Source organism: Manis javanica, chromosome 8 (genome assembly GCF_040802235.1).
Source record: "Manis javanica isolate MJ-LG chromosome 8, MJ_LKY, whole genome shotgun sequence".
Classification (NCBI taxonomy): Eukaryota; Metazoa; Chordata; class Mammalia; order Pholidota; family Manidae; genus Manis; species Manis javanica.
Genome location: NC_133163.1, coordinates 32090721 through 32112570, shown reverse-complemented (window position 1 = coordinate 32112570; position 21850 = coordinate 32090721). Strand labels below are relative to the sequence as shown.

General features: G+C 50.5%; 1 protein-coding gene and 1 long non-coding RNA gene across 4 annotated transcripts in view; one reads left to right on the top strand and one right to left on the bottom strand.

Annotated features, from left to right (window-relative positions):
• Positions 1-8047: 8047 nt before the first annotated feature.
• LOC140850729 (uncharacterized) lies at positions 8048-9475 on the top strand. Its single transcript, XR_012133780.1, has 2 exons — positions 8048-9141; positions 9321-9475. It is a non-coding gene; the product is annotated as an uncharacterized lncRNA (long non-coding RNA).
• A 1804-nt stretch (positions 9476-11279) lies between these two features.
• ACTN1 (actinin alpha 1) overlaps positions 11280-21850 on the bottom strand; it is a 90522-nt gene continuing 79951 nt past the window's right edge. The window contains exons 12-22 of one of the 3 annotated variants that reach the window (XM_017651645.3): positions 21187-21337; positions 20561-20669; positions 19946-20086; positions 18945-19127; positions 18515-18649; positions 17212-17391; positions 16339-16485; positions 15360-15440; positions 14816-14881; positions 13478-13636; positions 11280-11985 (exon numbers count right to left, since the gene is read on the bottom strand). In XM_017651645.3, coding sequence (XP_017507134.1) covers positions 11827-11985; positions 13478-13636; positions 14816-14881; positions 15360-15440; positions 16339-16485; positions 17212-17391; positions 18515-18649; positions 18945-19127; positions 19946-20086; positions 20561-20669; positions 21187-21337 — 1511 coding nt within the window. In that variant the 3' untranslated portion in view covers positions 11280-11826. The remainder of the gene's footprint in view (positions 11986-13477; positions 13637-14815; positions 14882-15359; positions 15441-16338; positions 16486-17211; positions 17392-18514; positions 18650-18944; positions 19128-19945; positions 20087-20560; positions 20670-21186; positions 21338-21850) is intronic. The other 2 variants (XM_017651646.3, XM_017651647.3) reach the window with 2 other exon arrangements.

Genomic DNA, 21850 nt, shown 5'->3' with positions numbered 1-21850 from the left:
AGCATCTTACTACACTGATGGACAGTGACTGTAATGGGGTTTGTGGGGAGGGACTTAGTGAAGGGGGGAGTCTGGTAACCATAATGTTCTTCATGTAATGGTAGATTAATGATAATAAAATGAATAAAAAATAAAAGAAAAGAAATGAAAAAAGGAAAAAATTGGTGGTATTCAGTAATATCTCAATAAAACTGGGGGAAAAAATGATGGCATGTCAGATTCCAAGAAATCCAATATTACTTATTGAGCCTTAATGATGTCACAGGCACCAAGCTGGTAAACTAACATACGTTATCATACAACTCCAAAGCCTTGCATTACAGATGAGGGAAGAGACTCTCGAGAGGACAGGTAACTTTTCCAAGGTCACAGAGCTAGTTAGCAGCAGAAGCAGGATTCAAACCCAGTTCCGTTGGAGCCCAGTGCCCATTTGCTTCCCATTATATTGTCCTAATCTCCTTCCTTCTAAAGTGAGGGGTCAAGGCCACCATCAGACTGTCATTTCTGTCCTCAGGTCCTGTACAGTTCACAGCTCACCCAGTTCTGGAGCAGCTCAGGAAACTTGGCCCCCAGTCCTGTCCACCTCCTGTCCTCCCTAGCTCGCACGGTGGGTTTCCTGTTGACTTCCCAGGCCCACTGGGGTCTTTACTGACCCTGCTGCTCCGCCCACTCCAGGCCCTCAGGAAAAAGGCCACAGGAACTCTGGAAGGTGGCTGTTTGGGGAAAGACAATAATTGCAAATCCTCTTGTCAGACTGGAATCGGCTAGCAGGACAGCCAGTCAGGGCTCCCACTTTCAATCAGCTGGTGACAGAAGGGACTGCGTGCAAGGCCTGTTTGGGTCCCAGCCTCAGGGGAGCCCCGGGGTAGCAGGACAAACCAGGTTGCTGTCCCCCAGACAAAGGGACACCTCTCCTTTCTCCTTTATCTATGCTACAGCCACCTGCCCCCCAAGGACCAAACATTCCCCACAGTCCCCCACAGCCCTGCTCAGGCTTTGTTCTCACTGCCCCCTGTGTATTCAGTTCTCCCTGCTAGGCTTGGTGGATTGAAAGTTTATGCCTGGAGTGTCCAGTCTGGCTGGAAGACCACCTTCAGACAGCCTTCAGCTCCCCAGGCCAAGCTCTCCCTTCTCCTCTGCCTGGGCACACCTCCCCCACAGCAGTTGTCACCTATACCACCATCTTGGCTTTGCTACCCCCACTGGCTCAACAAACATCTGTACCCAAGATGAGCAACACTCTGCTAGGTGCTGAGGTGACAGGACACCACAGAGGGGACGTGGAGCAGGGGCAGACTCTTACAGGGGACGGGACAAGTGCCCAGCCGCCACACTGGGTGGGAGCTGGCTCACAGCACTCCCAGGAGCCAGCAGTGGGCACCTCCCCACGCTGCGGTCTGTGATGTCAACTTTGAAGATGGAAATTGGCCACAGCAGGAGTATTTGCACCAGAGAAATCAGCAAACACTGCAAACCAGAGCTTCTTTTCCCTAGACAGCAAGTTATGAAGCATGTACCAGCATGCCACTGTGTGAGGAGCATAGCAAGGCCTAGGGGCCCAGGAGGACCACTGCTTTGACTGGGGTTCCTCCTAAAAACAGACTCTAAGTTGAGGATTTCAGAACACATGGTGCATTTGGAAGGTGATTGCAACCAATAACAGCACTCAAACAAGGAAGGGAAGGAACTTCTTTAAGGGGGTATTACACAAGCCATTTGCCACCATGGCAATGGGAGCTCCATCCTGGGGATAGCAGACAATAAGGAGCAGACCTCAGTCATCCACAGAGCCACCAAGAGGTCGGGGCATTTATTGCCCAGCCCATGGCAGTCTTTGCTTGGGCCTTCCAGCAGGCTCTATGCTTGGACACACCCTGCTCCTGGCACCAGGAAAAACCCTCCCCACTGAGAGTGGCAGGTGTTCATTGCAAGCAGCCTGCCTGAAATAGAGGTAAATGCTAGGAAGACCTGGGTGGGGCATCTGTTACAGGAACACACCCAGACTGGAGGCTTGGCTCCCCTAGATCTTAAAGCCCCTGAGGGTAGGCTTTGCTCTTCTGCTTACAGGGGTCCTTGAGACCCTTTCAGGAAATCTGTGGGATCAAAACTATTTTTTAACAATACTAAGGCATTACTATTTTGCCCCCCTTATTTTCTCAAGAATGTACAGTGGAATTTTCCAGATGCTACATGACACATAATATGGCAATAAACTGAATGCAGAAGCAAATATGAGAGTCCAGCTGTTGTTTGAAGTCAGACATTAAAGAGATTTGCAAAAATCTATTTAAAATACTGATCTTCTCACTATTTTTGTTTCAGAAGACAATTATTTTTCTTTAAAATTATTTTAATGTAAATATAACAATATTTACATTCCTTATTTTTAAGCAATAAATCTTTGTTTCTTAATTTTCATTTATACTATCGTAAACATTGATGGATACAACCCCTATAAACAAAAGCTTTTCTGGGATTTGGGATATTGTTTAAGAGTATAAAGGGTCTTCAGACCAAAAAACTTGAGAACAAGGCAAGCTAGTTTGTCATGCATAGAGCGTTTCTATTAGGAAAGATGAAAAACTTGTGAAGATGGATGATGGTGATGGTTGTGCGATAGTGTGAATGTACTTAATGCCACAAATCTTACACTTTAAAGTGATTAAAATGCTAAATTTTGTTATGTGTATTTAACCACAATTTTAAAAAAAAGAAAGAAAAAAGTGTGAGAATCACTACAGGCATTGCTCAATGAGCCAGCCGCAGATGTGTTGGGGAGGCCACACAGAGAAGGTTCTTTGGGAAGAGTTAGGCATGACACTGTCAAAACAAGGAACAAGCCCAATGACAACTTCACATGAAATATTCTTCTCTTTCATCAACTTCAATGTGTAGTATAGATGAGAAACTGAGGTTCAGCAAGGTGAAATGTTTTGCCCAAGCCTAGTACCCTTGGGATTTGAACCCCGGGTAGGACAGTCTGACCCCACTGGACCCTTAGGCCCCGAGGCCACAGACAACCCAGCCAAGAAGTTCACTTCCAACAGAGCAAGGCTTTGCATTAACAATATGCAACTTAACCCAGAAGGCCATCTTCTGTATAAGATAATATACACCATTCCCGCTACAAAGCTGCCTTACAAGATACTTTGTAAGCCAATCACCTTACAGAATCCTTGAGCCTCATTGCAACAGTTTAACGAAGTCTCAGCAGGGGACCCAAGCTAGTTGCAGACAAACCCCATCACAAGGTGGGGGCCGAGGCAGGAACACGCAAATCAACAGGAGAGGGCAGCTTCCACCCACAGGTGTCCGCTAGGAGGAGGAACAAGCTAATCATGTTACTGTTGGCCTGGCTGCTGAGGCTGTAAGCTGCCGATCTGCTTTAGAGGCAGGAAAAACTGAGAAACGTGGTCTCTGTGGCTGCCCAAGGACAAATACACAAGAATTTCAATGGGTCGTTGTTTGTAATATCCGAAGCCTACAACATAAACGTCCCTCAGTAAGTGGATGGTTAAATCAACTGCCAAGCACTAGGGCTTGGTGGCCAAAAAATGAGGCAGATCTCCATGGCTCTAGATGCCAATTAATGAACGAGCAGTAGCTGCGGGTTTGTGCGGCCCCATCTCTCTCTCCATATATGTATGTATGTATATACATGCACATGTAAGTATATGTAAGTGTGCCTCTCTATATGTATTTAAAATTTTGCGCCCTTGGAGTACAGCTGGCTCGAGGGGCTGGACGTGGCAGGTGCCAGGTGGCCGGGGGCCCCAATGCCTTCTCCAGCCCTAGCTCCAGGTGGAGATCCCCGGACCACGACAGAGGACAGCCTCTCCCCTCCGGCCACATAGTGGGCAAGAGCTTGCTAGGGGTCTGCGTTTCTGGTTTCCACCTAGGATGAGCCTTTTGGGGCTGCAAAGTGGGGCCCCACCCTGCAAACGGGACAGCCTCCCGGGCCTCGCGCCCGGCTCATCCCCCGCACACAAAAACTCCCCCGTCATCCGAGTCCTGCCTCAGGTCTGATAGAGCGAATTGCAAACGCGCCACAACAGGCCCGATTGTTTCACCTCGATTATTCAGCCTCCCTGGAACCCCGCGGAGATAACATTTCCTCTCCAGAAAAGAGATGCTGAAATAAAGACAAAGTGGCCCGGCTGGGATTTGAACCCAAGTCCGACTGCATGTAGATATTGGGATTGGATAGATTAACTATGGAGGGCTTACAGCATGTGCCAGCTGCTTTGCTCCCTGCCTGTTTAATCCCCCACATAGGCTGAAAAATGGAGGTTATTTTGAACCTATTAAAAGACAAACAGGCTTATTAAAGATTTTAAGAGGCTATTTGAACAAAAATCAATTTGAACAGGCAGCATCCAGTCTAGCAGGTAGAAAGGAGCTTGGAGGACCTGTACAAAATGAGAGACTTTTATAGGCAGTGCAGCTGCAGCCCCCACTGTGCAGTAGCGCCAAACTGTGAACAAGCCAGTTTCCCTCCTCACAGCCTGCCACAGAGCTTCCACGCTGCTCGGATTCCGTGGGCTCCAGATGAACCCTGGGCTTACCTGCGTGGGATCTCTTCCCAGTGCAGGTTGTGTCCTGATTTCATAGCACCGTTGGGGTTTCCCTGAAAGGAGCCCCATAGTTGCCAGGACTTGGCTCCCACATGGCCTGTTATAGCGCCTCATCTTCCCCTGTGGGGCCTGTCTCAGGGATTAGCTGCTCCGGATACCACTGGACACCACCCTAGTGGTAGCCAGTATTGCTCCACAGGTCCACCAGACCCTCACTCAAGCCTGTTCATGGCAGATGGGGTGTTCAGCTCTGACTCTGTGCCTCTCACCAGACAATTCAAAGGTTCCCAATAATGTCATTACTTATCCATGGGGGTATGTAGGAGAGGAAAAAAATATTTTTTTTTCTCCACCCATCTTAGGTTTATTGGCTAGGACTCTATAAATTAAACAAAAGACCAATTAGCAAGAGGAAAACAAACAAATTTATTAACATGTGCATCCACTATTAATGGGAGCATTCAGAGTTGAGTAACTCAAAAAGGTGGTTAGAACTTGGGCTTACATAGCATCTTAATAGAAGAACAATAAATTTTTAAAGAAGCAACAAGACACAGGAAAAAGCCTTCGAGCCTCTAGGGTAGAAAATTGTGGGAAGGCAAACTATATGGGGAAACTAGTGGTAGATAAGGGCTAGTTTTAGCAAGATTTGTTATGTAGATCCCTCTGGCGCCATCTCTGGGCTGCTAAGTTGTCTCCAGTGATTAACTTCTGTCCTTCCTGGCAGAAAGGGAAGAGGGAACACCTTTACAAATTCATGTCCTACTTAGGCAAATAGGAGGAGGGCAGACAGTTTTTCTTGTACCTGCTTCTTCTCAATTAAAAACAATCCTTATGCTGAAGTGGCATTTTTTGGGGTGACATTAGGGGAGACCCACTGTAAACACATAATGAAATGCCAAATGAAAAGAACCTCAAATTAGATCTCAAATTAGAAGAAGGGAGAGGAAGGATTTGTTCTCTCTTGGCATTTTACAGCCTGGCATCCTCATCTGCAGACTGGGGATGTCCAACTTCAAGAGGCACCAAGGAGGGGAAATGAGATGGTGTGTGTGAGAGCATCTATCAAAATGCTTGGTATGTAAGGAATCCAGAAATAGTTCTGCACATACATGGCCCACTGATTTTCAACAAAGGTACAAGGCAATTCGGAGAAGTATAGTGTTGTTGTTTTTTCAACAAATGGTGCTGGAATAATGAGACATTCATAGGCAAAAAATGAACTTCATCTCTCTCACCATATAAAGAATTTTACTCAAAATGGATCATCAATCTAAATATAAAACCTACAACCATACAACTTGTATAAGAGAAAACAGAAAAAAAAATCTTGGTGACTGAGTTAAGCAGGGATTGCTTAGATGCCACACCAAAAGGATCACCCATTTTTAAAATATATATTGAGGTGCATACAATAAAATGCACAAATCTTAAAGAAAAAAATTCCTGGCATGTAGATATTAGTTGAATCAGAATATGACTATTAGAAAGTTCTTTCTTATCTCCAGCCAATCTCCCTCCTGGTAATGATGAAATCTTAATCTAGTGCTTCTCAAAGGGTCGCCCAGCAATCTGATTACTTACTGGATTCCACCCGGAATGTCCTAGGGACAGATCCCCTGTTGTCTTTGCTCCTCTTATATCTACTTAATCATGGTCTCAGGGGACGTAGCCTGGGCTCTGTATCTTTGACAAACTCCCCAAACAATTCTTGGGCATGGCAAAGCTTGAGAACTACTGGTAAGGTGAAAGAAACACTGCTTCTGGGGATTAGAGAAACCTGGGTGCAAATCCAAGCTCTACCACTAATTTCAGATTTCTATGCCATGGTTACTTGGTTTTTAAAATGGGAATAATAATATTATGTGTAAAGATTACCTGCACACAAATTGTTTAAGACTTGGGCCAACACAAAGTGCTCATCAAAAATTAGTCCTTGTTTTTCTCCTCCCTGGTTGCTTCTGCTGTTCCTCTGTGGTACAGATCAAGGCCCCGCACCCCACATCCTGTAAATAACCTGACTGGAACCCATGGGGGGCAAGGCAAATGGAAGCAGGCGAAGTTAGAGTGAGGGCTTCGGTTTTGTTCCCAGCAATTTAACTGTGAAACTCTGTAAGGACGTATTTGACCACTGGAGGGCAGCACTCGCTAGCTATTTTAAGACTAGCTTTCCCCCAAAGCAGCATTTTCTGATAGTGTGGTAAGGTGGGAGCCCTAATAGGGCCTTTCTGAGCTCTGGGTTAATTGATTTATCCTAGGATTTCATTTACGCCCACCCTACTCCTGGAAGCCCTTAGTGAAGAGTTGTATCCTAAAATTTAATTTACAGAGATAAGTTTTGCCTAAAGAACAGTTAACTCAGTTTGAATTATAAAATGAGAATTTTGCTTCTAAACCTGGGTCTCCCACAGGTGCCAAGCTTTCTGAGTACCCACGTGTCTGACCACCAGGCACCCCCATTTGTCCATCAAGCAAACAGGAGGCTCCTTATTTTCCTACTCTGTCAGCTGCCGGCTGCACAGAAGAAACATGAAGGCAGCCCAGAGAGGTGGGCTGCAGACTAGTGTTCCCTTGTCAACGTGGCAGCAGGGTTAGTTTCTCCAGCCAGTGGGTCCCAGTGTTCTAGTTCTGTATGAGGAGTGTCCCAGGACTCCCTTGGAGCCCATCTCAAGGATCTAAACGGGGGCTCCCAGGCGAAGTCACTCTCCCAGACATGTCACTGAGCGCAGCCCCCAAAGCAACCTCAGACGATGGTGTGCTGTGAACTCCACGGGCAGCTGGACTTAATCCCAGGGGCAAAGGCTGAGAAACAGTGCAAAACGCATGCCTCAGAATCATCCCATGGGGTACTCTCACCAAGCCCTAAGGGGCGCTTGGGCCTACTTCCTCCTGGCCTGCCCCACCCGCAGGCACAGTAGCATTCTGTGGTTCTGAGAGGAGAGCCTCCAGGCACAGAGATGCAGGCACTGCCTGGATTTGCGGGACACAGGCGGGGCAGCCACAACAGCTAAGAGAGGCAGACATCCCCTCTGACTCAGGGACTGGCTGCCCTTCATCCTAACCCCAACTCCCCTTGCCCCCAGCCACAGCCCCAGATCCGGGTGGGAATCCATTCCTCTGCACTCTCATGGATGAGGTCATACCTGTTGGCCAGCCAGTCTCACCAGCTGGAGAATCCCCTTCTTATGTGAGTTTTGTGGGGAGGCAGTCTTTTCTGTTGCTTGCAATGGAGTCCTGACGCACCCACTGAGTCAGGGCTGCACCTTCCACATAACATCGGCCAGGCTGAAGCCAATGGGCCAATCCATCACTCCCCATCTCAGGACCCTTAATCACATCTGCAAAGTCCCAGGTGCCGTGTCAGGGAACAGAACCACACATTTCCAGACGAGGACATGGACACCGCGGGGACCATTATTCCGTCCACCACGGAGCTCGGAGATTGGAAGACAACTCCCCTTAAAGGTACTTTTGAGAGTTCCTTTTCTTTAAGAACATGTAAGCACAAAAACAAAGCACAGCTAGTACTTCAAAAACTATATTAACACTTACCACTGTTTATTAAGCGCCTGCCATGTGCCAGGCACAGGAGGAAAGTAGCATGATCAGCCCATTTGGGGAGGTGATCTGCCCAGCTAGTAAGTGGCAGGGCACCCTGGAGCCCAGGTGTGTCCCTTGAAAGGCACTGATGTTAAAGAGGTTGTACTTCCCTTGGTGACCACAGGTAGGCCCTAGTCTAGGGCTGGGTTGAGGTCAGACAGCTCAGAGGCACTCCCCACACTCATGCCCCTCGTGGACACCCTCCACACTAAGCACCAGAGGGCCTGCATGGGCCGGAGAGCAAAGCCTCTGGTCTCTCCATATAACCTAAGGAGATCTTACCTGTTCCCAGTCCTGGTCACTCAGCCTACAGACTGCACTCTTTGGGCCTTGTTCCTGTGTCCAGGGACAGCTCTGAGCTGGCCCACTGGAGTACACAGCATGTTCCTGAGACAGGCCCGGTCCTTTGAATGGTCTTTAGGGTTTTGCTAAGGGCTTGACAGGACCACAGACAGAGGAGTCATTGTAGACTGGCCTTTACAAGGCTGTCAACAAAGCCCCTATAAACATGGGGCAGAGGCAGATAAAAATACAAGAGACATACAGGCTCCACATAGGAAGAGATGCAATGAACTCTTCCACTGATACGGGAACAATTAACTGCCACCTGGGTCAGGGTAAAGGATCCCACCTACCCAATCACTTAGTCAGCAGGAACACGTTATGATGAACAATGGGCAAGGGTGAGACCTAAGATGCCTAGGGAGTGGCAATGTAATGGGTTGCCAAATGCTAGATGAAAGGCATGACTCGGACCCTGGTGACACAGAGGATGGCATCTCATTATTAGAGTCAATGCCAGGAATTCACCTGTGCCTTATGTGGAACCTGAAAGTGTGTGAGCGCCTCATCCTATGCCTGGGTTAGAATCTCCAAGAGATGTACATCACAATTCTGAACCTTTGACCCAACAAGCCAGCAATTAGTAAGGGGACCTGAAATCACCTACTTAGAAACACGTAATCAGGTGAAGTAACTCAGACTCTCAGTATTAGTAGTTTGGTGTTGAGCAGTTTCACATGCATCATGACAACCAGTGGGTTAACCTAAGGTCTTGAACACCGAAGAGAACCTGGCATCTATCAGTTTTGTGGTTTTCATCTGAAATGCATAATTGAAATTAGACATGTGATTTTAATTTTGCAGGTGAAGAGAATTGTTAGTAAACATCTTTGAACTGCTCCAGAGAACCTGATTTACTGCATTTACATTCCAATTGCTTTGGGCTGAACAAGACTTTGCTGCTAGGACTTGAATCTGCCTGCGCAACGGAGTCTGATGTCCTGGAAAGATTAAAACTGGTAAATATGCTTAATATAGTTTAAGGAATTTAACGAAGTTTGCAAATAGTTTGTTTGGGGGTATTTAACCTGTTTAATGTATGAATGATTAGGACAAGCAGGAGTGTTTTCATTTCTACAGAAAAAATTAAGTATTAGATGTGCATGATGACCTTAGAAGCTTAGATTTTTAAATCTCTCCCTCTTTAACCGATGGAAAATTACCTTAAAGTAACTATAGTCATTTACACACACATAGGCATGGCTGAATATTAAGAAACCCAAATAAGGGCATTTCTCTAAAAATTGTGGAATACTTGGCAAGAACTTTCATTCAAATGACTCATACGAATATTTTTTAGGTAAGGAGGCTGATTGATCACACCCCTGGAAATTGAAGCATGCTAAAATGCTTGCCCACTGGGTTTAAGGAAACTTTTTGGTTGGAACAGTTTCCCCTTCTCATTTCCCTCCTCCTGAGCCCTTGGTTAGACCTGCACGTAAATGGTTAAAACACGGAAATTTGTGTATTGGTCTCAAAAAACTGACGCTCTGAGACCAGGCTCTGGCTTTGTCATATGCGCTTCCCCATGGGGCTGCAGTCACAAGAGACTGACAGTGAACATTTATGGACCCTTTACCAGCCAGTGGTAAAATCTATAGGAAATGTTTCCCAAAGGAAATGCCAGCCTCTCCCCCCATATCCTTCCCCACGAGCAGCCGTCTTCCACTCCAGTCCAGTGAGTTCTGACTTAGTCCTCTTACACGAGGGGCTGTCTCATGTTAAGGATTCTCTTTTAAGAGAACGTTAATCCCTTGAAATTTAAGAATGATCACAGCTGAAATTTATGTGTACTAATATTCTAGGAGCTCTATGTGTTACTACATCAACTCTACAATAGCACACTTATTCCCAAAGGAAATGGTAGTACACAGTTTGCCACTTTGGAAATGGCAGTCATGGATTTGAACTCTGGTGACGAACTGCAGACCCAATTCACTCTAATTGCTTGTACCAAACTGTTTTAACTCCTGAACAGAGCCATGACTGGAACACAGGTCTATGGCTTCAGTTGCTAAGCAGCATTTCTGCAAACCCCTGCACTATTATCAACAAAATCACTAATGATAGTCATTGCCTATCACTTTATTGCCTGCACTTTGAGTGAAAGCCTCAGGGAGGAGAGACAGGTAAGGAGAAAACAAAACAAAACAAGGTAGAGCAGGGGACACAGATTCCAGGGGGGCTTGTTAAAGTGTAGATTCTGACTCATAAGGTCCGGAGTGAGGATGTCCAACAAGCTCACAGGTGATGCTGGACAGACAGACATTCCATCTGTCCTGTGCAAAATAAAAGGAATGGGGGAAGGGGCATCACAGAACTGTTTGATACTGTGGAAAACAAAGGTGGGCTTCTCATCAAGGAGTCCCTTACACATCCACGACCCTATTTTCAACTCATAGGAGCCTTGTGAGGAAACCACGTTTTCCTTTTTACAACAAAGAGAAGTGTAAGAAGGTTGAACATACCAGGGTCAAAATTATCTTAGGGGTGGGTACAGGTGCACCACACCATCCTTAATACCACACACACACATGCACAGACCACTTCTGAAACTCAAGCAAGGAGCAAGCAAAGACCTGTCGTGGGACATTGTCGCTTTACTGTGTGTGCACCAAGCAGTATCAAAGTTGTCCACACTCACCCATTTTGTCCTGACCATTTTTAATAGGCAATACTGAAACTTAAAAAAAAAGTGCTGACAGAAGCTAATCATTCCTCTGGACTTAAGAATAAGACATAAATTCTCTTCCTTAAAAAACAGCCATTTGAAAAGATTTTCTTTAATATCATAAAATATTTTCATGGACAAGTGAGCTAGCAAACACACATGCACCAGTGTGCCTTTGACAAGATTAACCCCCACTCCCACCCCTACTCCATCAAAGTGGACATAAGATTGGAGAAATGAATACAGCAGACGGTACAGATAGAAAAAAAAAATTGATAGAAAGAATGGAATATAACATTGTGCTTGGTTATTTTCTTATGTCACAACAAAACACTTCGGTGCAAATAGTTAATTTTTCCTCTTTTCCACTTAAGTCTGGTGGAGAAAAAAATACCTTTTCTATAATAAAATATGTGGTTTTTTGTTTACTTTTTTTAACATAACTTTTTTTTCTTTTTTGCAGAAAATAATTTTGTAAACCGTCACTTCGCGGGCAGGGAGGCTCGATGCCACATGGGTCCCAGCTCGCCACGTTTGAGGCTGAACGAGGAAATCAACCCGGGCAGAAGAAGGGGGGCAGCGGAGGTGCAGGGCGGGGCTCACACGGCGTTTGGGGCAAGGGCGCTGGGCCGGGGCGGGTTAGAGGTCACTCTCGCCGTACAGTGCCGTGGAGAAGGACATGTAGTCCAGAGCCCCGGGCACGCCGTCGGGGCCGGTGTAGGGCGCCATTCGCGCGATGCAGTACTCAGCCTGGTCGGGCGGCAGCTCGCGGCGCAGCTCGTCCACGGTGATATAGTTCTGCGGGGAGAACAGGTCAGTGTGGCCACAGAGCTCCGCGGCCATAAAGCCACTCTGCTGCACAGTCCCGAGGTCGTGAACCTTGCCAAAAATGTTAGGCATACTGTCCTGACCCCATTCTGACCCCCTCCTGTACCTCTGGATATAGATTCGCATATGTATGTGCATGTATATGCACATATATACACATGAAAATATATACATGTATTTTAAATTTCACTTCCATTTCAATACCTACTTTAGCCTGTTTCCAAGCTAATTAGAGGTGCTAATTGCAACTGTGATCTCATGTATCACTCTAGTCTGTAATAACCAGACTAGAGCAGTATCAGCAGGTCCTCTGATGGAACAAGTAGCACACCACACCCACTCAGCTGGGTTCTGTGGAGGTCACATAATTTCAGCCAATTACAATGAGCATGCATTGCCACAGACAGCTATCTGACCCATGTTTGCAAAATGGGGGCCTTGTCGCACCTCACCTGGCTCCCAGCCTGGGTCTCTGCTCTCTCCCTGCCTGGGCTTGCCCATGACCAACCTACTTGGAAGCTGCTTCTGCTGGGAGCTTGAGGCTTCCAAAGAGCTCACTCAGGGGTTCTGACCCACAGAATGGGCCTCCAGCGCCATGCCCCACTTCTCCTAGGGTTTCCTAGGAACCAGGTTGAAGGAGGGTGGGGTTGCCCTCGGGTCACTCTAAACATCAGGCGACCAGACTCCTTTCTGAGCCTCAGAGGACTCCTGACAAAATGAGTCACTTCAAGTAGGTGGTTTCTGAGGGTCCTTCCAGCTCAAAGGCAGTGTGACTTTTCCATGAACTTAAATCAGACCTTCAGGAACTTCTTTGTAAAGCTGCAGTCTTTATTCCCCTACAGGTTGAGATCATTCAGAAACTCTATTCTCTATTGGCTTTCTCTTTTCATAACAATCTTTTCAGTTCTAAAGGAAGGATGGCGTAAGGATTATCCTGTGAATTTTAAAGAAAGGAAATCTGATATCCCTGTCCCCAATTTTCCTGGGTGCTCTCACTTTTCCATTGCCAGGGAGGGCACTGCAGGAAACCTGGGAGATCTGGAAACCTAAAGCTGACCGCTGCTCTGGGTGGAAAGACGAGGCATTTCCCTCCTCCTTCCGCTTCATGCCTGTGCCCGGCATGATGTGCGGATAAAGTCCCAGTCCTCAGATGGAGCTTCCATCACCCAGTCACACGCCCCACTGCACTCTATGGCCCTCCACCACCCATCATATCATCACTAGAATTTCATAACAAGTATGAAGGAGTCCCTCAATGACACGCAGAGTCCCGTGACCCTAGCCAGGGACCCTGCATGTTAATGCTGTATTTAACACCATAGCTGACCCCAAGGTGTCACAGCAATGGCCCAGCAGACAGCAGGGAGAGGACTGGTAGAGAGGAGCAGTGGCAGGGGAGCTCATGAGCTCCTCTCGACAGCAGAGCCCACCCAGCATGGCGCCCACACCACGGCAGACCCACCTTGTCCCCGGCCAGGATCTTGAAGGAAGCCATGACTTGGTCTGCTGTATCTGTGTCAGCCGTCTCCCGGGACATGAAGTCGATGAAGGCCTGGAATGTCACTACCCCCAGGCGGTTGGGGTCCACAATGCTCATGATACGGGCAAACTCTGCCTCTCCCTGGAGGGAAGAGCCAACCCCAGGCCTGTCAACCTCTCAGTCATGGCCTGCTCGCAATCTCTCACATGGACCTGAAGTTCCTCAGGGCTCAGAGTAGCCTGGGGCTGTCAGAGGAGGCACAGTGGCCCCCTGATCCATCTTAGGCCGTCCTGAGGATATGACAGGGCCATAGCACTCAACAATGAAGGCCCAGTTCAGGCTCTCCACCCATTACAGACGCGTGGGTTCCCCATGGACTATTTGATAGTGCTAATAACTACGGCAACAATGGCTAACACCCACGGAGTACATCATAGGGGGCACAATACCGTACTGGGTACGTATTTATTATTTCCATTAGGTTTCTAGATGAGAAACCAGAGGCCCAGACAGGCTTAGTGACTTCCCCAAGGTCACACAGCCAGTAGATAGTAGAGGTGGGGTTTGAACACGGGTGGTCAGGCTCCGTAACCTGTGTTCTGCCTACCATGTCAGCGTGCATGGCACTCACATCAGTTCTTTCGTTTAACCCTTATAACAGTCCTGCAGGGTTCCCCTCCCCTCATCCCAGCCCCCGAGCTGGTGATGGCAGACCTGGGGTGGACCCCAGGGCTCACTACCTCTAGAGCCCATGCCTTTGCCCCCTCACTGGGCAGCCTGTAGCCTCTGCACTTTGCATCCAGACCCGAGAGTCTCCTGGCTGCTCACGAAGGCCCCTGCCCTACTCAGGCCTGCATGAGGGCAGGCAGATGAGGAGCTGGGGAAGGGCTCAAGGCAAGGGCAGTGGGTGGCAGGCCTGTATGGGGCTATCACCAGGCAGAGGGGGAAATCTCCATGCCTCATGCAAGACAGAGCAGAGCCAACCTCGACCCAGAACGTCCAAACCACTCCTCCTTCCTGACAGCCTCAGGCCCAGCACTGCCGTCTAGTGTGGGACTGAAAAAGCCTATCACCACAGTAAGTCCTAAAAGATAAGCCGGCACAGAGATTGAGGTGGGAGGGCCAGGCTGCAGGGGCACACATAGGCCCTGAGGCTGGGTGCAGCCTTCAGGGCGCCTTCCTCCCATGGACCAGAATCTTGAGGCCCCTCTGGGAAGGGCAGCCCCTAGCCTGAAGGCCTCGAGCCTGCCACAGCCAAGACCTGGTCCCTCCGGCCAGCTGGCTGCCCCTCACGAGGACAGAGGGTGGGGTTTACATTACCATGTTGTAACCCATGGAGATAAGGCAGGCGCGGAAATCATCCGTGTCCATCACGCCTGTCTTCTTCTGTAGGGCCAGTGGCACCAAGACACAAGGGGGGTCAGAGGTGGGAGGAGGAAGGGCCAGCCCAGGGCCGGGAAGACAGGGCACAGAGGGCCAGAAGGGGAGTTGAGGGGTACAGTTTGGGGGTCAGAAGGGGAAAGGAACACAGGAGGAGTAGAGGCAAATACACATCGGAGAGAATGTCCACAGGAAGAAGGAAGACAGAGCAGGGAGATGTCAAAATCCACCCACAGGATGGAGAGTGGCAAGGAGAGGGGAAGGCGGGCATGGAGCAGGTTCCCATGGAAGACAACCAAGGGCAAAGGGCAGAGGTCAGAGGAGCCCGACATGGGGCAGGCAGGGACAGCAGGAGAGGACGAGCCCCACGGCCCAGAGGAAGGGGAGACGGAGATCCAGACAGAGAGAAAAGAGAAAGGAGAGCACGAGTTATTTCTCGCCCCAGATGCCACCCCTGAGCGTGCTCCATGCAGGAGGCGCGTACCTGGGGGTCGTTGCCAATATCATAACCCAAGCTGATGAGGCAGGCTTTGAACTCCTCGGGACCCAGCGTGCCGGAGTGATCCTGGGGCCGCCGTGCGCCAGGCAGCGAGCCATGCGGTGCCAGGGAGGTGGAGGCCGTGAGGGGAGGGGTTGGGCCATGCCCCAGGTGGAAGGTGCCATGTGTGGGGAGACACAGGGACAAAGGCATGCAGAGGGAGAGGGTGGGGGGTGGAAGGGGCAGGGGAGGAGGGGAAATAAAAGTGCACACAGTTAGACACACAGACGAGGTCAAGAGGGTGCCCTCTCCCAGGCACGCACAGCCCCGCTCCAGGAAGCAGGCCAGAGGGGAGCATGGGGGGCCACAGGGTGAGAAGTTCCCCAGGAAGTGCCCAGCCGGCCTCCAGCCCCAGTGCCCTGACCCAGGTTTCCAGGAGGGCTTCACCCAGCCAGGTGTCTGGAGGGCCGCAAAGCAGGCAGGGGCAGTGGGGCAGACCCCAACCCCATGCTCCCACCCCACAGCCCCAGGGCACTGGGAGGGCAGCCCACATAAAATCCGGCCTGTCCCAGAACTGGGATGAGAACCCAGGACTGGCAACTCAGACACCCCAGAGAGAGTGTCCCAAAGGCTGCCCGGGGTGCTCCTCTGTAGCGAGGCGTGGTCCCCACAGCCAGGAGGCAGCTGGCCTTCCCCTGAGGCTACGGTAGCCTTGCTCCCAGGGGCTGACTCCTCATGGTGGGAAAGCAAGGGTCAGGGGTCAAAGGTCATTTCAAAGGAAATCAGGGAAGCTCATGGGACACAAGGACAGACTCTCTAAGGCTGGCTTCGAGCATGTCAGGGCAGGCTGACAGCAGCCCCCACTCCTCCTCCCCCACTTGCCCAGGAACCAGGCTCGGCTGCGCATGTCCCAGGCAGTGCCCTCCAGGGCCCGGGGCAGGGGATGAGGGCTGCTCTAAGCAAGTGCACGTCACAGGGCTCTCACCCGGTCAAAGTGGTTGAAGGAGGCCCGGAACTCATTCATCTGCTCCTGGCTGATGCCCTTCGCATCCCGGGTCAGGATCTGGTTCTCCACCTCGTTGATGGTCCTGGCGATCGTGGTAAGGAGCTGCTCCCAGCCCACGCGGATGTGCTGCGGGTGGGTGCAGGGCCTGTCAGCAGAGGGGCCCCAGGCCTGGGCCCAGCTGGCCCTGCCGACTCGTCCCCGTCACTGTTGACATGGCCAAAGCAATGAAACCTGGCCTTCTGTCCGGAAGTGATGGGACCCGGGCAAGGACAACACACCAGAGGCCCCATATGATGGAGGAGGAAGCATGGGCAGGGGAATGGCCTATGCCTGGGACAGCAGAGACCAGACTTGACAGCACAGGTCAGGTCAGGAAGGAGGGAAAATGTGGTAGTGGAAAGATTAGAGGCCAAAAAATTGGGTAATTCTCTGAACATGCTGCTCCATAACCACACAGATGCGCCTTCCTGGTCAAAACCATTAGTCACTTAGCAAGCAGGTGGCTGAGCCAGTGTTCATAGACCAGCAGCATCAGACTCATCGGGGTGCCTGTTAGAAGTTCACATTCCTGAGCCCCATCCCAGACCTAGCAAATCAAATTCTGGAGACAAGGCCTAGAAATCTGCATTTTCAACAGGCTTCTTGGGAAATTCAGAAGGCACTGAGGACTGAAGGCACAGAGCTCCAGGGGTGAGACATGAGGATTCCCTCACTACCACACAGTTGTTCACCCTCCTTCTATGTCCAGATTCCTTGGAAGATCAGTAAAGCAGCCTCCCCTCACCCAAGCCCAGAAGCAGAGACAAGGGGTGCCAGGGCCCCCAGCCCGAGAAGCGAGGCGGCACCACCCACCTCCATGGTGTAGTTGGTGTGCTTATTGTCAAAGATGAGCGCCTCCTGGATGAGCTGGTGGTCACCCTCCAGCTGGTCGATCTTGGGCTTGTAGTTGATAATGCTCTTCTCATACTGCCTCAAGTGGCTCAGCTGGTCCTCTAGGGTCCCGTGCATCTCAATAGAGATCCTGCCAATCTCCTGCTCATCCAGGAACAAGGCCCCTGTCAGACCACTCCACTCTGTGCCCAAGATGGTGACTGGGGCCCCCAGGGCATTGGTCAACTCCTCAAATAATTCTCAGTTTCCACCCCAGTATGAGGAACCCCATCAGTGGTAATTAGTAAACCCAGAGCAAGATACCGTAGAATGGAAATGGTAACATGAGGGTGTATTATAAGCATTGTTATCACCAGATGAAATGCCTCCCATCTATCTCCCTGGTAGCCCCTGGCCTCAGGAAGGGAATGCAAGGGCAGCTGCTGGCCTAAATGTTCACTCCTCAGCTTGCCATTCAAACTCCCTTCCCAAGACCTGTTCCTGACTAGTGCCCATCAGGGACTCTTTCTGTGTCCCCTGAGCCTCAGTGCACCTGGCTTACCTCCTCAGGGATCATGCTCCTGCCGTTTCACTCCTAGGATGCCTGCCTTGGCTGCCCACCTCAATCCCACCTGTCCCTGTGGGCCAGGGCTTCTCCCCTTTCTGGCCATCCTTCATCCATGTAAACAAACCTTGTATGTGGAAAGCACTTTCTGTGCACTCAGTTCAACCCAGCAAATACTTCCTGAGCATCTACTATGCATGATGTGCTAAGCAGGTGGGGGTGGTGTGCAGGGGAGACACAATGTGAATTAGATAGACATGGTCTCTGCCCTCAAGGAGCTCAGAGGGACACCGTGCTCTAACCCAAGTGGTGTCCCTTCCCTGAACTACAGTACCCCGATATCTGGCCCAACAATTCAGCAAAACATTCCACGCTTGCCCAAGGCTCAGTTCTCCCTGAGAAGATCATACTTGGCCAAGCAAGGGAGACCTGGTCAGACAGATAAGCCAACGGGTAAACTAAGTCAGTCACCCAGGTGCTGAGCCTTCTGTGGGACTTTCTCGTGTGGCTCTTTGGTGGTGTCCCTTGTGGGTACTGGCTCCCAAACTAAACAGTGGGATCAACCCACCGGCTTTCCCTCTTTCCCTGATAGGTTCCACACCCTCTGTTGGGCAATAGACCAATTGTGAGCTCAGGACCCACAGACCTCCCTGGGTCCTGCCAGGGTGGTGCTGGGAAGGGGGGTAGGCCCCTATCCCTACCACCCACGATGGGACGCACCTCCATCTTGGTCTGGATCCAGGGCCCAATGACATTGGCCTGGGCCCCAAACTGCTTGCGTAGCCTCTCGTTGTGCTGCTGGCGGGCGTGCTCCTCCGACAGTGCCTGGTCCCGCCGTGGCACTAGCTGCCGCACCTGCGGCGGGAATAATCATGGGACATTGGATGGGCCAGCCACCTGCCCCATATTTCAGACGAAATGCAGGGAGTCCTCCCTTCAGTTGCTCTCAGTGTGGCCAGTGTGTCCAGGGCACCCCACACAGTAACAGAAACTTGCTGACCGGTTCCAGAAATTCAGTCATTTTCATTAGCTTGACAGATAACGAGTGCTTACTATGTGACAGTGAAAATAACCAGAAAAAGACAAAAATCCCTGCCCTTGTGGACCTTACAATAGCTCAGCCAGCATCCCACCTGGCCCTTGGACTCACGTGGTCCCATTTGCCATTGATCTCCTGAGGCGTGATGGTTGTGTATGGGTTGGTGCCTGCCATGTTGACGTGGTAGGTCTGGACGATCTTGGACACCTCGTTGTGGATGCCCAGGATGGCCAGGCGCTCCTTGTCAGCATCAGGGAGCGTGGCCTTGAACTGCTCATGGGCTGTGGTCAGTCCCTAGACAGACATGGGGATGCAGGAGAAGAGTGACTTGGGGGAACTGGTGCCTGCCGTGGGCAAGATGCCCAGTGGGTCCCAGGGTAGAGGCGGGTGGAAGGGCCACCAGAGGCCCACCCCACTGCAGCTGGGAGGCCTGGAGGCATCAACCAAGGACTCTCACGGCTGAGAACCAGGACGGCAGGGCTGGTGAAGTCGGTAGCAACCCCGTGGGGTGTTCACCACCCCACAGTCAGGTCTGGGATGAGGGGTGCCCTGAGGTCTCCCCAAAAGTGACCTCCCCCAATATGTTTCCTCACAAGCTTTGTAAAACCTTTTAAATCTTATATTCTGCAGCTAAATAAAAAATGAGGAAGCCATTATTGCTATGAAATGAGGTCCAATATAACTGTTAAGTTAAAAATAAAATTTCAGGATACAGAATATAATAAAAGCTACTTTTTTTTGTTGTTGTTATCATTAATCTAATTAAAAGCTACTTTTTGTGTTAAAAAAAAGAAAGGATGTGGGGAAGAACATGTTAATAAATAAATGTATTTACTTGCATATGCAGAGACTGTGTAGTCATATTGCTTACCTGAGGGGAGGGGCACTGGGGACAAGGGGAGGGGGGAGAACATAGTGGATATCCTTTTTATCTTTTATATTTCATACCATATGCACATAATACCCAGTCAAAATAAATGAAATGCAGTTTTCAAATCTAAAAATTCCTTGGGATGCTATCCCACAGTCCTCTTCCTACACAGTCCTACAGGAGAGTGGCTTGCACAGTGTGTGCCACCTGGCCTCTGGGGGTGGGAGCGGCTGCAGCACACCTGGATCTCCTCAATAGTGTGCACGATGAAGGTGTCTTGCAGGTCCTCCATGGCCCCTTCCATCCAGTTGTTGAAGGGTGCAGCCCGCTTGGCATACTCCAAGTATAGCTGGTCGATGGTCTCCAGCAGCTTCTCTGTCCTCTGGGAGTGACAAATTGGGGGAAAGAGGGTTGGGAGATGTTTAGTAAAGTCATATCCAGGCTGACCCCTCAGCCAGAGCCTCCATGATCCTCCTGGTCAGCCCCAAGGGGTCCAGGTCTGGAAGCACCAGACTAACTCAGGTAGAAAGAATAGCCTCTCTGTGCAGAGCTGGTTCTTAATGTGGGGTGTATGGACCACCTCACTCTGCAGCCACCCGACCTGGCCTCCAGGGTCTGGTTGCAGAACAGAAAAAGTTCTGAAATGTCTGGGGGTTGGGCTGTGAAGTGTGCTACACCCAGAAGATGATCAGGGCAAGAGAGAAGGCATCAGGAGCAGCCTTCCAGTCAGGACAGGACTGAGAGGGGCCTGGGTTGCCCAGGAGAGCCTTTTAGCTCAAAGCAAAGGGAGTTGTGCAGCAGGAAGGAGCACACAGAGCTGCTAGAGGCAGCCTCCATTTCCTTGGGGGGCCCTTACCTCCAGAGCTTCCCTCCGCTTCTGGGTTAGGGCCCCCAGATTGTCCCACTGGTCACAGATCTTTTGGCACCGGGCGTTGACACTGGGTGAGTCGTAATAGTCCAGCTCACTGGGAGGGAAGAGAAAGGAAGTCAGGTGACCCAGGTTCCTCCGTAGCTGGCTCTCCTCCCCCTGGACAGTGGTACTGGAAGGCCAGGTGTGCCTGCTAGTCAGAAAGTCATCAAGACTTTCAGGAGCCCCTCCTTTCCCCAAATCCTTGGCTTCTGCAGGAGCCTGCTGGAGGAGAGCAATGAAGGCTGGCTCTCCTCTCCAAGGCACCCAGCCCCAACTGTGGCTGGAGGTGATGCCAGTCTTGACCCCCGTGCCCAGGGGCAGGGAGCCACTGAGGCCCAGGCAAGAGCTGAGAACCAAGACTTGGTCATCCTCTGCTCCTGCACTCATTACAGGTAAGAATCATGCCTGCAACAGAACGGGTCCCAGGCTCACTGCCCACCTTGGGGGACATCCTCAGTCTTCTGTATTGGCGCCCACCCCACTTGGGCACCCCCTCTTACCCACCCTCCTCACTTTACAGGCCACAACCCCTCCCCCACCACGGCCCCAGCCCCTCGCTGGGCTGTGCCTACTTGAGCTCCTGCGCGATGGCAGCGATCTGCTCCACACGGTCCTGGTGGGCGGCCAGGTCACTCTCAAAGGCCTCATGTTTCTTGAGCAGGGCCTTGATCTCTGAGAGGGTGGCCGTCTCATAATCCTTCTGCCGCAGCATGGCCTCTTTGCCTGGATTCGAGAGAGAGGGGCAGAGGCTGAGCAGAAGCTGGGAGGCCCCATCTTCTTGACCCCAACCACCCACCCTTCTGGCCCCAGGATCCCCACTTCCAGAGGCACGTCACAAGGAGATGCCCTCTGTACAATGATCAATATCTGCAAGGACGGCAGATATATACACATATGCAGGTGCTACTTTCCATAGAGGGCATATGGGTCTGCTAAGAGTGGTTATGTGCAAAGGCTACACAGGACTATGTGGGGACATGAGGGCGTATCACTAACTTCTTCAACAGGAAACTGCTTCTATCTTGTGCTATAGCCAGAAAAACACAGACCAAGCACACCAGGGGTACCCCATCTTTAGAGTTTCTCCAGTTACTGTTATGAGCTGCCTGCAACCTGCAGGGAGCCCTCCCCTCAGTTGCTCTCAGTGTGGGCAGCGTGTCCGGTGCACCCCGCACATAACCCATCAGTGGCCAGACCTCTCTGACCTGCAGGAGCACTACCCTCTCTTGGTCGGGA